The sequence below is a fragment of the Phascolarctos cinereus genome, unplaced genomic scaffold (assembly GCF_003287225.1).
Source record: "Phascolarctos cinereus isolate Bilbo 61053 unplaced genomic scaffold, phaCin_HiC Scaffold_1;HRSCAF=81, whole genome shotgun sequence".
NCBI lineage: Eukaryota > Metazoa > Chordata > Mammalia > Diprotodontia > Phascolarctidae > Phascolarctos > Phascolarctos cinereus.
This window is the reverse complement of record NW_027555514.1, coordinates 280,794,126-280,809,008: the sequence shown is the minus strand read 5'-3', so window position 1 is coordinate 280,809,008 and position 14,883 is coordinate 280,794,126. Positions and strand designations below refer to the sequence as shown.

The window sequence follows — 14,883 nt, the reverse complement described above, 5'->3', positions numbered from 1 at the left end:
CAATAGGGAGAAACATAAAGTCCTGCACTTTTGTGACTCCACAAAACCCATGATAGGGTTGGGAAAGGGAAATGGAAGTGGGCTGGGCATCTCTTCATGTGCCAAAGATCTGAGGGGTTTAATGGACTTCAGGCTCATTGCTAATGTGATCTCAGACTAAATGAAGAGATTAGGGAGGTGACATTCTTGCCGTCTTCTGCCCAGCTCAGACAACGTCTAGATGACTGTGATACATTCTGGGATCTGCATTGTAGCTAGAGCTTTGACAAAGTAGAGAAAGTTCAGAGGAGGGCAATGAAGATAAGGCAAGGGAGACCAAGTCTTTTGAGGACCATTTGAAGGAAGTGGGGATATTTATGATTAAAAAAAAAAAAAGAAAAGGCTGGGAGCTATCTTCAAGGACCAGAAAGGATGTTGCATAGAAGGGCGGGAAGGGAATAAGCATTTATATAGAACATACTGTATGCCAGGCAATTTACAAATATTATCTTATTTTCTCCTCACAACAACCCTGTAAGAAAGGTGCTGTTATTAGTTGAGGAAACTGAGGCAAAGTAGAGGTTAAGCAATTTGCTCAGTCACACAGCTAAGAAGCATCTGAGGCTAGATTTGAACTCAGGTCTTCCTGACTCCAGGCCTGGTGCTCCATCCACTGTGCCACTTAGCTGCCTCAAGGAGAAGGATTAGGATCATTCAGCTGGCCTTAGGCACAATAGGCAGGGGTTAGAATGAGGAAGATTTTGGCTTGATGAGGATTGTGAAACCCTGCATTTGGGCTCCAAATTAGTCTAGGTTCAAAGTGTCTCTGTTACTTTCTATATGACCTTGGGAGGGCTAAGGGAAAGAATCTCCCCCTCCCCCCCCAAATCGTAGCACTGTCCCAGCAATAGATAAGATAGTAACCTCCCTGGCACTAGTAGTTTTCATGTGGAGTCTGGATTCCTGCCCTCATCAAACATGTTACAGAGGCTATTGCTCTAGGTGGGCAGCTGGGGTAGATGACCTCCAAGAGTCATTTCACTCCCAAGATTTTTAGCATTCTGAGTCTAGAGGTGGTGGAGATCTTCACAGGCCATCTGGCCAAACTCCTTCATTTTATACTAAAGGAGACTGAGGGCCAGAGAGGTGAAGACCTGCACAAAGTCCCACAGACACCAAGTAGCAGGATTTGAACTTGGGTCTTCTGATCTCATATCTGGCTCTTTCCACTACACTACCCTGCCTTTCTGGCATCTGCTCTGTGTGTATTTTTCTTAGGTATTTTCTTCGCTATTTTCCATGTGGGCAAGTTCTATCTCTCCCATTATACCTGGACTTTCCAGGGCAGAGGCTTAGTTAGTAAGAGTCCCCCTCTGGTGCCTAGGATGTATCAAGCAATCCTCAGTGCTTGGGCTGCTCTGAACCTTATATTTGCTTGTCGTTGGAGCCCCCTGCAGGCCAGAGAGAGGAATGTAGAGAAATAGGCAAGGATGGGGGCAGGGGGAGGCTACCTGAGAGGAAAGGTAGTGGAGGGAGGTCAGAGGGAGCCAGGAAATGAGTAAAGCAGAGGGAGGGAGGCATGAGAACTGGGAGGGTGCAGGGGAGGCCTGGGGGAAGCTCCTGAGCTCCCTGGCTCCTGCTCTCCCCAGTCTCAGCCTATCTCACCTCTAGGTTTCTCCCTGGAGCAGCTGGGGCACTGGGGCCAAATCTCCCTTTTCCAGGATCCTGGAGAGAGAGGTCAGAGATGATGCTTCCACATGGGAGTGACTTCTGAGCTGAATCCTGTAAACAAAGTCAGCCCTGGGTCTTTGGAGGCTCCCCTTCCTCTCTGGGCACCAGTTTCTTTATTGATAAATATGACAAATAGGATGTCTGCTGGTTCAAAGCCTATGGTGGATGCAGGGAGACAGAGGGCAGGTCCAGAAAGACAGTGGGACCTGGCAAAAGCAGAGCTTCAGGCCTTTACTCTCCAGCCAAGGGCAAGTAGAAACACAATGTCTGTTACTGATGCAGGGCACAGACAGTCTGGAGGGCTGCTGCCCAGTACTGGAGATGTCAGGGATGCAGGAGCAACCCCCCACAGTGGGCACATTAGCAGGTTGGAGGTGGGCTTTGTCCCCAACAGGGAAGGGAAGAAATACACAATAATACAGGCAGGCTTGGGAGGCAGGAAGTTCTGGGTTCAAATCTAGTCCCTGGCACATACAGGCTCAGTGACTCTGGGCAAGTCCCTTAAACTCCTTAGTGCCCCAGGCAATTTGAGTAGGCATCTGGGGGAGGGAGTTTCCTCACCTGGAGCTCCTCCTATAAATGAAATCACTGATCTAATTCATCTGCTCTCACTCCTTCCCTGCCCCCAATGCATAAAACAGTTATGTGAAGGCATTTCCAACTTGGGGAACCCATGGAAGGCCTCCTAGAGGAGGTGACATTTGGGTTGGCTTTTGGGAATGAAACAAAGATATAGTGACTGGGGCTTTGTCCTGGGGCTTTGAATTTAGAGGGTGCTGATGACACTGCAGTGCATTCCTTCCATGACCCATTTCAATCCTCCCAATCTCCTTACCCCATGAAATCTTTACCATCAGCCCAATGTCTCTGCTTCCTCTCCATGAAGTATCATGCTGGCTTTGCTCCACAACCAGCCTATGGTACCTTTCCTGCTGTTTTCAGCTGGAGCAAAAATCCCAAACTACAGCTCTGGAATTCAAAAGGAAAAGAGTGGAAGAGAAGGCACCCCAGGGCTAGGAGACAGCCTAAACAAAGGCATGGTGGCAGGAAATAAATTATAGTAGACATAGTAAGGTTTTTTTCCCTCACTGACAGTGTGACCTTACTTGAGTCACTGTACCAAATGGATGTCAGTTTCATCATCAGTAAAATGGGAGAGATGATACTTGCCCTGTCCACTTCACAGTGGATGGAGATAATATATATAAAACAATTGATAAAGAATACTTGCTCTTCCATATAATTTCTATTCTAAGTAAGTGGCAATGATTATTCCTCCCCCTATGGCTTCAGGCTTCCAGAGAGTCCCCTGCCATCTTTCACTTGCTTGCCTCACCCAGCCCAGTTGGCCTCCTGAGGGAGGCGCCTAACAGAAGGAGGTTCTTTGATTAGCTTTTGGGGATCTTGATTCTCTCAAATGCCCCTTTCTCATGCTTAGAAAGACCTCCCTAGTGCCTGTTCCTCTGTGGAATTCCTATTCATCCTTTCTGCCACCTCCTCCAGGTAAGCCTTCGCTTCCCATCTCCACCTGTGTCTCTTCCAGGTTCATAATGGCCTTTCCCACCTTGGACCTCACATAGCCCCTCTTGAAGACACTTATAGGATCACATATTTAAAGCTGAAAGGGACCAGAGACCCTCTAGTCCAACTCCCTCATTTTACTTAGGGGGAAACTGAGGCTCAGGATGATTACAGGATTTGTCAAAGGTCATACTGGTAGCAAAACAGCAGCTTTCTATGTGCCTATATAGGTGTGTGGTATACATGCATATTGTCTCTCCCATTAGAACATGAATTACTTGAGGGGAGGGAGGGTTGCTGATTTTGTCTTAGTCTCCTCTGGTGCCTGGCTTGCAGCAGGAGTAACTGAATACTCAGTCTTCCCCAACAGTATGAAAACACGTTGAGGGGAAGAATTCCATTTCTGTCTTTGCAATCACAGCACCTAGTACAATGCCTGGCACACAGTAGGTGCTTACATTGTTGATTGATTCGAACCTGGGGACTTTGACCAAACCCATTGCTTTCCCCACTGAACAATGCTGCCTTTTAAAATTCTTAACTTAGTGACGTTCCATCTCATGGAATACAATACTTGTATTATGGATCCCTGCACCTGCATCCCCCTCCCCCACTCCCACCTCACACTAGACTCTAGACTTCACAAGGGTAGGGCCACATCTTATCTAAGCTCCATATCTTCCCCCAATAGCTAGTTCACAACTAAGTTAAGTTAGCCCTTTAATCAATGTTAGTTGAACTGCATTGTTAGTTAAGCTGACATTTCTGCATTGATTTACAACGTACAGCTTACAGTTTCCAAAGTGTTTTCTTCAGCTGCCTTTATGAGGCAGAGGGTGTGCTTGGTCCTTTAAAAAAGTCCCCATTCTGCAAACATTTGGAAGTAGGATATTTTGGCTTCTGTTGTTGCTGGCTGTGCCTAGTCAGAGACTGGCCACCCAATTTGATTGTCAGTTGGGGGTGGGGCGCCCTGTCCTTCCTTTTCTTGCATCTCAGACAAACAGGGTAAGGCATGAGTGTCTGTGCCTCCCTCTTGACTTTGACTGCAAGGCCCCTCAAATGCAGGGGAGTCGGCCGACTTGTGTCCTCAGTTTTTCTGTGGCCCCTTCAGCTGGGGATGGGAAATTAGTGTGGAAGTACCGATCATGATGGGGCTTCGAGGCCAAGCCCTGACTACATGCAGAAGGTTGTGGTCATGGGCATACATAGGATTACAGACCTTGAGCTAGAAGGGACCTCAGAGGTCCCTTGGTGCATCTCCTTCCTTTTATAGATAAGTCCGTTTACACTTGGAGAGATCAATCAGCTGGTCCAGTGTCACATGGATAGTAAACATCAGAAGTGGAGATGGAGCTCTTCCAAGGGGATACCCCACCCAGTGGAGAGTACCACCCTGGTTGCTCTGCCCCACTTGCTATATCTGTTGGGCTCAGAGCCCTATGGCCATTCCTGAGTGCCCCCAAGAACCCCATCTGGGGCTTCTTAGCCTCCTACTTGCCCAGTCCTACTCCCCTTGTTGCAGTAGACCCCCAAAGAGAGGACAGACCAGAGAATGGGGAATGGGGTCAGAGCTTTTCCAACCTCTTCAGGCCGATGTGGATGAGTGCTACTAGGCCAAGATTCTATCATAGCCCCCTTTGCCAATCCCAAAGGAGATCAAGGCCAAAGAAGGGGAGACTGGCTTCCACCACACTGGCTTCTTTCTTTGATTCCCCACTCATCTCACTCTTTCTGCTTCTACACCTTTCATCTCCAGTGGAGCCTGTGGGAAGATGGGATGGGGGAGGCTGAGGTAGGAGAGGTCCCTGCAAAGGATGGGAGTAAGGCAGGTGGTTGTTTCCAGGGAGTTCTGGAATCACAGGTCACTTCAGTCCTCAAAGGATAGACTAGCAACCCAATGGGTGCTCATTGTTTGCTGGTGATCTTCTTTTTTTTAGCAGAGAGCAGGTCACAGAATGGAACTTGGGTGATGCTGGCCCTGGGAAGTGAAAAGAAGACAAGTAAGGAGGTGTCAGGGCTGGGGGTGGAGGGAGCTGCTTTATCAGAGAAGCTCACAATCAGCAAAGTCAGAGCATCCCAGGTCTAGGGCTGGAAGAGCCCTCAGGTACCATCTGCCCAATGCCTTCCTTTTAAGGCACAAGGAGTTTAAGTGATTTGCTCAGGTCTTCTAATTCCAAATTCAATTCTCCTTTCATTGTGCCATGTTGTTGTTCAGTTGTTTCAGTCATGTCTGACTCTGTGATCCCATTTGGGGTTTTCTTGGCAAAGATACTAGAATGATTTGCCACTTCCTTCTCCAGCTTATTTTCCAGATGAGGAAACTAAGGCAAACAGGGTTAAGTGACTTGCCCAGAGTCACACAGCTAGTAAGTGAAGCGAGATCTGAACTTCAGAAGATGGGTCTTCCTGAGTCCAGGCCTGGAACTCTAACCACTGAGCCACTTAGCTATCCATTGTGCCATACTGTCTCCCTAAGTTGAGATTTTAAGAAAGGGGAGAAGTTGTTGTCATTAAGATGTTTTTGTGCCCGATGGTAGGAGGATGGCCAGAATGGCCCTGTCTGATCTTCTCCTAACTTTGAGGAGGCTCTGTGAAGATTGGGCAAATGGAGAGAGTTCAGGCTTTGAAGAACCACGTAGGGAGAAACCCACTCCAGGACCACTCCTTTCCCAACTTCAACCCTTCTATCCCTTGACCTTACCTTATGGCCTTGATCCACTCATCCCTTTCTTCAGGGCTCGAGGCAGAGATCTTGTAGGATTGGTGTTTCCCTTCTACAACCTTCCCATCCCCATCTGTCTTGCAAGCTTTGATCTTCTGACCTTTGCAGTTGGGATTATAGAGTTCCAGGCAATACTGAAAAGAGGAGAAGAGGAAAGGGTGGGGCCAGGAGGAACCAGGCGGGGAGCTCCCTCCCCATCATGGGAGATCTTCCAGGGGAAGGTGGATGGCCAACTGATATGGAAGGGACTGGCCACTGAGGGATTGAATTTGAAAAGCATTGATTAACATCATAGCTCTAGAGCCCAAAGGACCCGCAGGGGCTCTCTTGAACACCTCCCTCATTTTACAAGGAAGGAAACGGAAGTTCAGGGACCTGAAGTGACTGCCCAGGGTCACACAAATAATTAAATATCAGAAGCAGGATTTGAATCCTGGTCCTCTGATTCCAGAATCAGTGATTTTCCCCCTGCTTTTCCACGGTGCCTCCCTGTGTCTACTATTTACCAGACCTTAAGGGTACAGAGATAGAAATTAAATAATTCCTGCCCTCAAACAACTTACATTTATTGGGAGGGGGCAATAGTTACATGGACAAGTGAATAAATAAATGGTGAATATATCTATCTATATATAGATATGATGAATATATACAAATATATGCATATATAGTAAATATATAATATAATATAATATGTAGAATATATAATATATTTAATATGTTATATATTTAATATAATATGAATATCTATAAAATATGCAGTGGATATATCATATACTATGTATATGTAGTGAATCTTATATATTCACTATATATACATAATATATTAATATTATGAATATGTAATATGTCTATATTATGAATATATGAACATAAGTGAATATAAGTTACATATTCACTTATTTATGCATACATTTTCCTCTGAACCAATGTGTTTGTGTTCAAAAGTATATAAAGTATACAAAAAAGTATATATCAAAAGTACACAAAGTATACAAAAAAGTATACACAGTAATTTCTTGTAGTGAGGGAGAGCAGCAATGACTAGGGGGTGGGGATTAAGACAGGCCTCACAGAAGAGGTGTCAGCTGAGCTGTCTATGAAGGGAGCCAGGGATTTCCAGCCTTCCATGCATTGACAGCAGGGTATACAAAGGCATGGGAAATGGAGGTGGAAGGCAATAGTCCAGTTTGACTAGAACTGTTCTGGCTGTGCCCTTGGCATTAGGGGATTGAAGCATTGCAGCCATGACACTATCAAATCAGGCTACAGAGAATGGCTTGTGAATGGCTTTGAATGCCAGGCTGATGCCATTTTATCTGAGGTTGGGCATTCTTCAGTGTCATAGACTCTTTAGGTATATAGTCTGGTGAGGTCTGCACATCCTTCCCAGAATCATTTTTTTTAATGCATAAAATAAAATACAGATGATTATAAAGGAAACCAATTCTATTGAAATACAGTTTTCTTTCTTTCTTTCTTTTTTAAAGTTCATAGACTGCGGGTTAAGTTCCTTTGGGCTAGAAGGCCTTTAAGTTCAAGATCTTCCAGGGAGATTCTAGGAGGAAGTCGAGGCTTTAAGTTTAAAAAACTTTTTCAGGATGTTTGGCAGTAAAGCTGGGTGGGGGGAGGTGTAGGAGGGACAAGAAAACTTTGTGTTTAATGGGTTATTGCAATGTTTGTAGGCATATGGGAAAGAATCATTGGGGAAGGAGGGAGAGAGGAGAGAGGGGAGAGGGAGAGAGGAGAGAGGGGAGAGAGAGAGAGAGAGAAGAGAGAGAGAGAGAGGGAGAGAGAGAAAGAGAAACAGGGAGAGAGAGAAGGGGGAGAGAGAAAGGAGAAAGAGGGGATAGCTAGGTCCTAGAAGAAGGAGGCAAGGATTTGAAAATAAAATTTAAAAAAAAACCAGCAAAAAATAAAAAGTAAAGATCTAATGAGAATGTGAGTTTGGGGAAGTTTTTAGGAAACTAGAAAGGATTTGTTCAACTATTCTGCTAAATAACCCCTGTGGTTCCTCTTTCAGCACCCCCAAACCTACCGGCTTCTTGGGGTCATCCACCTTTTGGACACAGAGATCCTCCAATGGGATGATGCCCCGGGGTTCTTTATCCTGGAAAAGAAAGTAAGAATACTCTTGCTCCCGCTGTTGGTACCAATAATATCAGGGAGGAAAGAAAAGGGAGAGTAGACAGGGACCTTGATCTTGGCCTAGGTCATGGTAGAACCTTTTGCAAGGATAGAGGAGAAAACCTGGTCGGGAGTTTGTGGGATGAAAAGCTAGGAGATGCTATCTTCCCCCAACTTTACCCCCTTTTTTCCTACATAGTGGCTACTGCTAGACAGCTGGTAGGTGGGTGGTAAGAAGGATCATAAACTGAAAGATAGAAGGCCCATTTAGAGTCCATTGAACCCAACCCCCTTATTTTACAGATGAAGAAACTGAGGCAGGCAGCAGGGAAGAGACTTGCCCAAGGTCACACAGCTAGTAAGTGTGAGAGGTAGAATTTGAATCTAGGTTTTCCTGAATCCAAGTCCAATGCCTTATTCATGCTGCCTCTTGGATGAGCAGTAATCAAATCAATTGTACCATGGCTGTTGGAAAGGTGTGGCATTCACCTGCTTTATGGATCCTATTCCTGGAAATCCCCAGACAAAAATGCCCCTTCATCAGTCACACTCCCTTATATGGATTGTCTTCCCCAATTAGAATGTAAGCTCTTTGAAGGGAGAGACTGGCTAACCTTTGTGTTAGTGTCCCCAGTACCTATCACATAGTAGGTACCTAATAAATGCTTTTGTTGATTGACATGTAGAGATATTCTCCCATGATAGTATGCAAACTCCTGGAGGGAAGGCAGTGTCTAGCCTTTGTATTTGTATCTTCAGGACTTGGCATAGTGCCTAGAATACAGTAGGTGCTTAATAAATACTTTTTAATTAATTAACTCATTGATTAATTCACTAAGGTTGTACAGAAGAAGAACATGAAAAGGACCTTAGGCAAACTCCTTAACCCCATTGGGTCTCAGTTTAGAGGCATAGTAGAGGAATGAATAGAATGCTGACCCTGAAATTGGTGAGACTTAGGGTCAATCCCACCTCTGACATTTACTAGCTGTGTGACCTTGGGCAAGTCACTTCTCCTCTGATCCTCACTTTATTTATCTATAAAATGGGGATAAGAGTAGCTAGCACCTTCCTACCAGGATTGTTGTGAGGATTAAAAGTGATAACGTAGTTAAGATACTTAGAAGCCCAAAATTTCAGTTAATTTGCATCCTCCCCAGCCACCCAACTGAGGTACTTCCTGGATTCAATAGTGAGTCAGTGTAAACATTGATGTAAACTGTAGTCCTCCATCCTTTGCTCAGAGGTGGGGAACCTATGGCCTGGAGGCCATATGTGGCCTTCTAGGTCCTTGAGTGTGGCCTTTTGACTGAGTCTGAGTTTTACAGAACAAATACTTTTATTAAGGGGATTTGTTCTGTGAAGTTTGGATTCAGTCAAAGGGCTGCACTTGAGGACCTAGAGAGCCACAAGAGGCCACAGGGTCCCCACCCCTGCCTTTGCCTCTCTGTCTCATCTTCTTGTGTCTCTCCGGTTTCTCCTCCCATCTGTCTGACCGCTCCTCCTCCATTTCCTTTGTTAGCTTCTCATCTTTGTCATGCCCCTTATCTGTGGGCGCCCTTCAAGGCTCTGCTCCAATGCTCTTTTTTTTTTTCCACTTTCTATTTTGTTATTCACTGATTTCATCAGCTGCCATGGGTTTAGTCATTATCATCTTAGACAGATGATTCCTTGATCTCTGGATCCAGCCTTGCTCTCCCCACTGCAATCCATCCTTCACCCATCTGCCAATGTGATTTTTTAAAAAGAATTAAGTCTGACTCGATTTCCACCCTCTCTTCCTTCCTCAATGAGCTCCTCCAGGATCTAGTATAATGTCCTCTATTTGGCATTTAAGGCCTTTCACACCCTGGCCCCTTTCTGCCTTTACTTCCCTTTGTGGACTCTGTTCCAACTATTTAGGCCTCCTTGCAGGGTTTGGACTCCAATATTCCACCTCCCATCTCTAGCTGTCCTCTGTGCCTGGAATGATGTACCTCCTCCCCTCTGACTGGCACCAGGGTGAGATTGCCAGGTGCCAGCATGGTCTGGGGGGAGGAGTCCAGAGGTAGGCGTTACCAGGTGAAGGGCTTACCGTGGTGAACTCAAAGTAGTAGAGGCAGTTATCTGTCAGGATGAACCAACGGCGTTTCCAAGTCTTTACTCTTCCACCTGGAAAGGAAACAAAAGGCAGGCAAGATAGTTGGGCAGTCCTGAAACCTCCTCCCAGCCCTGCGGAAGGGACCACAGAGCTGTCTTTTGAGAACCCTCTCCCCTGCCAAAAAGGCCAAGACCTGGGCATTTAGAATTTTCCTGCAGGCTCCAGCCCCTAACCAGCTGAAGGCGATGGCTTCCCACCCCCTGCTAGCACTTCCTGAGACCCCTTATCCACCCCAACAGTGAGGGAGGGCGTCCTCTGACCAATTCTTACTACACACAGCTCTTCCCCAGGCTGATGGAAAGTGACAAAGCCTGGAGAGACAGGAGAGAGCCTCAGAGAAGGGGGAGAGACTGGAGCCCCATGGGAAGGGAAGGGCAACTCCCAGCAGAACACCAGGTGTCAGCCTTAGCATGCAGCAGCAGCAGCAGCAGCTAGAAGGAGCTGGTGTCCATCTCCAGCCTGAGATGGGAGTCTTCTGCATGGTCTTAGATCTTCCATCTCCCTTTCTCTTCCTTCTTATCCTCTTCCTCTTTTTCTCAAAGAATTCCTCTCTCCCTCTTTCTTTTCTTTCCCCTCTCTCTCTCTCTTTCTTTCTTCATCTCTTCTTTCTTTCTATCACTTCCTATCTGCCTACTCCCCCCTCTCTCTCTTCCTCCTCTCCTTGATTTCTCCTCTTCCTAGGTTTCTTCTCAGTTTCCTTTCTCTACCTCTTCTCTCTCCTTCTTCCCCTTCCCATTTTCCTTTTTATTCTCCCTTTGGTTCCTGCTTTCACCTCTCTCTCTCTCTCTCTCTCTCTCTCTCTCTCTCTCTGTCTCTGTCTCTTTCTGTCTGTCTCTTTCTGTCTCTGTCTATCTCTCTGTCTCTGTCTCTCTTTTCCTTCCCTCCTTTTTTCACCTCTCTCTCTGCCCCTCTCTTCCTTCTCCCCTACTTTTCCTTCTCCTTACCCTCTCCCTCTTGCATCTTTATGTTCCTCCTTCTTTCTTTTTCTCTCTTTCCCTTATCTTTTTCTCCTTTCTATATTTCTCTAATTCCTATTTCTTCTCCTTTTTTCTTTCTTTTACTCTTTCTTTCCTTCTCTGCTTCTCCTTTTCTCTCTCCTTTTCCTCTCTTTCTCTTCCCATTCTATTCTCTCTCTTTTCCCTCTTTCCTTTTCTTCTCTACCTTTCCTTCTATTTCCTCCTTTTTCTTCCTCTATCCCCTACCCTATCTCATTCCCTGTTTTCTTTCTCCTCTCTTTATTCTCCTCTCTCTTTTCTCTTTCCTTTCCTCATTCTCTTCTTTCTTTTTTTAACCCTCTTTCTCCCTTCTCCCTTCCCTTCTCACTCCCTCTCTTTCCCCCACCTCTTTTCCCCTCCTCCTCTCTCTTCCTCTCACTCTCCTTCCTCTTTCTTTCCTCTCCCTTCCATTTCTTTTCCCTTTGCCCCTGACCTACAGAATCAGCAGAAACAAAACCACACCACACCTACGCAAACAACCAGACTGATACCCACTGTGCACTCAGCTGCACCACTGTTGGTTAGTCTAAAGTTGGGCTCCAGCTTCTCTTCCTTCCCCCCCACTCATCTTCTCTCTTCTTCCCCAGACCCCAGGGCTCTCCTGCTTCCAGCCTTCCTTCCCCACCTTCTTCTAAACCCAGAGCATTGCCCAGGGGCTGCTGAGGACTGAGGCATGAGAACGCAACCCACGTTGAGCTTCACCTAGCTGTGGTCACCCCTCTGGTCACTGAGGCTAAGCAGGACAGCCCCTTCCCAGGTCATGGTGTGATAGCATTAATTTGCTGCAAAGAGCAGCTTTGGTTTCATAAACAAGCTTTTAAAGACAAATTCACATGGAAGAGAGACACCTTCCCCATGCACCCAGGACATCTCAGATGTAGACCCTAACATATCCTCAATCTGCTGTTAGGGCTGGGGAATGAAGCCAGGAGCAGGGTAGAGAATGCTGGGGAGAAGCTCATGGTGGGGGCAGTGGTTTCTAAATTTCAGTGCCCTGGATCAAAGCTTCAATAACCTCTCCTTAGTTATGGCTCTGGCTATGTGTAAGGAAACCTCGCTTCTTCTTAATCCAACCTTGCTCCTTAGGAGAGCCCTTTCAACCAGTCATCCACACCTTAGTAAAACTTTAATAGGGCAGTTAGGTGGTGCCAGGCCTGGAGCTGGGAAGACCTGATCTCAAATCTGGCTTCAGACACCTACTAGCTGTGTGACCCGGGGTAAGTCACTTAACTCTGCCTCAGTTTCCTCATTGGTAAAATGAGCTAGAGAAGGAAATGGCAAACCACTCCAGCATCTCTGCCAAGAAAACCTCAGATGGGGTTATGAAGAGTCGGACACAGCTGAAAAAACAACTCAACAAGACTCTAATATTCACCCTCATCTATACACCTCCTTCAGGAAACCTTTACTGATTCCTTGGGGCAGCTGTGACCTCCTCCTTCAGACCTTACAGAATATTCTTCTCCATGATCCAGTATCCATTAGGTACTAATAATTGTTTCCATTGGCATTTCATCCCCCTATTGGTCTCTAAACTCCAAGACCATCCACAGGACCATAGCTTCATGGACTTTAGCGATCACGGCCCAATCATCCCCTTCCAGAGAGGGGGAAGATTTTAGAGCTCAGAGAAGAAAGTGACTTCTCCAGGTTCATACAGAAAGCAACAGTCAGCATGGGAACCCGAGTCCTCTGATTCACAGCAAGTGTTTTTTTCTGCTTTTATCCTATCTCCTTTAGGGTCTCTTGTACCTTCCCCAGGTTAGAACACAGGACACTGTACACAGCAGATTTGAATTGAGAGCAGTTGGAAAATTTCCTCTGACTGTCCCTGGACCAGAGAAAAGGTCTTGTCTCCTAGCTGTAGAGCAGGAAGGGATCTCAGAGGCCATCTGGGTCAATCCCCTCATTTTACAGGGGAAACTGAGGTCCAAAGAAGTGATGTGAATTGCCTGAGGTCACACAGAGGGTGCTGGAGGTGGGATTTGAACTCAGGTCCTCAGACACCAAAGCCTCTCTCCATTGTAACACACTACATTTGAGCCAGGCTAAGGGGATCTGTTTGCAGGTGTTTTTAGGGTGATGGGAGGCACCCAGGTGGAAGGGGCATTGGAAGGAAGCACCAGAGAGAAGAAAAGCAGGGGGGTGGAGTGGGGGAGGACATTGCTCTCACCCAGTTTGAGGAGCCAGCCTTCCCGGTCCGGATTGAAGAAGGTGTGAGTAAGGTCATTCCCATCATCTTCTGGGATGGAGAAGGGCTCACTCTTAATGCTGTCAAAGAGATTCTGCTCCAGGGAGAGAAGAGAGAGGTGGGAGCTTGACAGTGTTTCAGCTCTAACTGGGGAGGGCTGCCCCTGGGGTGATCAGGGGCTCCTGAGGGAACACTTTCAGACTCAGACAGATGAAGTGAATCAGGAAATGTCAGAGGTGAGAGGGGCCTTAGAACATGGAATGTCAGAGCTGGGAAGGGCCTTAGAACAGGAAACATCAGAGTTGGGAAGGGCCTGACAACAGGGAATGTCGGTGCTGGGCACGGCCTTAGAACATGGAACATCAGAGCTGAGAAGGAGCTTAGAACAGGGGATTTCAGAGCTGGGGGGGCCTTAGAACATGGAACATCAGAGTTGGGAAGGGCCTTAGAACATGGAATGTCAGAGCTGGGAAGGGCCTTAGAACATGGAACATCAGAGTTGGGAGGGGCCTGAGAACAGGGAGTGTCGGGGCTGGGAGGGGCCTGAGAAATTGTATAGCCAATTCCCCCGTCCTTTCACACATGAGGAAACAGGCTCAGATACACGAACGTCACACAACCGTTTAGTGGAAGAGCTGGCCCTGGAATTCGTGTCCAGACCCCATTGCTCCCCTCTTTACCGCTCTGCTTCCAAGTCCTCACCTGCCAGGGTTTGTGTGAGGTGCCCTTTGTACGTGGCAGGACAATAAATGCACAGTATTCTTATGCTGATCCCCTGGAGGGACGAAGGTTTGCTGGCTTAGGTGGGTTTCAGGGGCAGATGGGGCTCAGTGGAGGCTTAGGAGGGATGGTGCTCTCAAAGACTGCCAGATCCCTTGACTCAGCCCTGAGGGGGAGGCCCAGAAAATGAAATCCGGCTTCTGTTTACAGGGCTTCAGCCCTTCTGTCACCCACGCAGGCCAGCAGGCCAGCTCAGCTGGGAGCTCCCCTCCCAGAAACAAGCCGCTGACATGCCCACGTGGCCAGCTGCCTGTTTGTCTGGGGCTCTGCCTCTGGAAAGCAATCTCAGCACCTCTAATGCTAGGCAAATATTTGGAAGGTGCCTGGGGCACGCAGGCTTTGAGGGTTTTTCCCAGAAAGCTACGGGAACACACAGATGCTTCTGTGGTCAGCTTATCATGCTTTCCCTCCTACCCTGGGGAACAAAAACCATTCTGCAGAGCCTGATTTCCTGCATCCTACAAGTGTGCCCCCACAGGAAAACCCGCCTGCCTCACTGCTCCCCTGCCCCAGCCACCCACCCACCATCATTATGTTCTGTGAGCTTGTCATTCAGAGCATAGAAGGGTCTGTGCTGGAGGGACTGGGCTGTAAGAAGGAGCAGAATGAGCACTGGCTTGGGAGGACAGGACCTGGGCACCAGTCTGGGCATACCCGAAAATTTTCTGAGTGACTGAGGGTTAGTTGGTCCCCTCTT

The 14,883-nt window shown here is 47.1% G+C and overlaps 1 protein-coding gene across 2 annotated transcripts in view; it reads right to left on the bottom strand.

The window, feature by feature from the left end:
• Nucleotides 1-3,938: 3,938 nt before the first annotated feature.
• CYTH4 (cytohesin 4) overlaps nt 3,939-14,883 on the bottom strand; it is a 36,272-nt gene continuing 25,327 nt past the window's right edge. For both annotated transcript variants that reach the window (XM_020982535.2, XM_020982536.2), the window contains 5 exons: nt 13,389-13,500; nt 10,155-10,231; nt 7,992-8,063; nt 5,933-6,087; nt 3,939-5,209 (listed from right to left, as the gene is read on the bottom strand). In XM_020982535.2, coding sequence (XP_020838194.1) covers nt 5,137-5,209; nt 5,933-6,087; nt 7,992-8,063; nt 10,155-10,231; nt 13,389-13,500 — 489 coding nt within the window. In that variant the 3' untranslated portion in view covers nt 3,939-5,136. The remainder of the gene's footprint in view (nt 5,210-5,932; nt 6,088-7,991; nt 8,064-10,154; nt 10,232-13,388; nt 13,501-14,883) is intronic.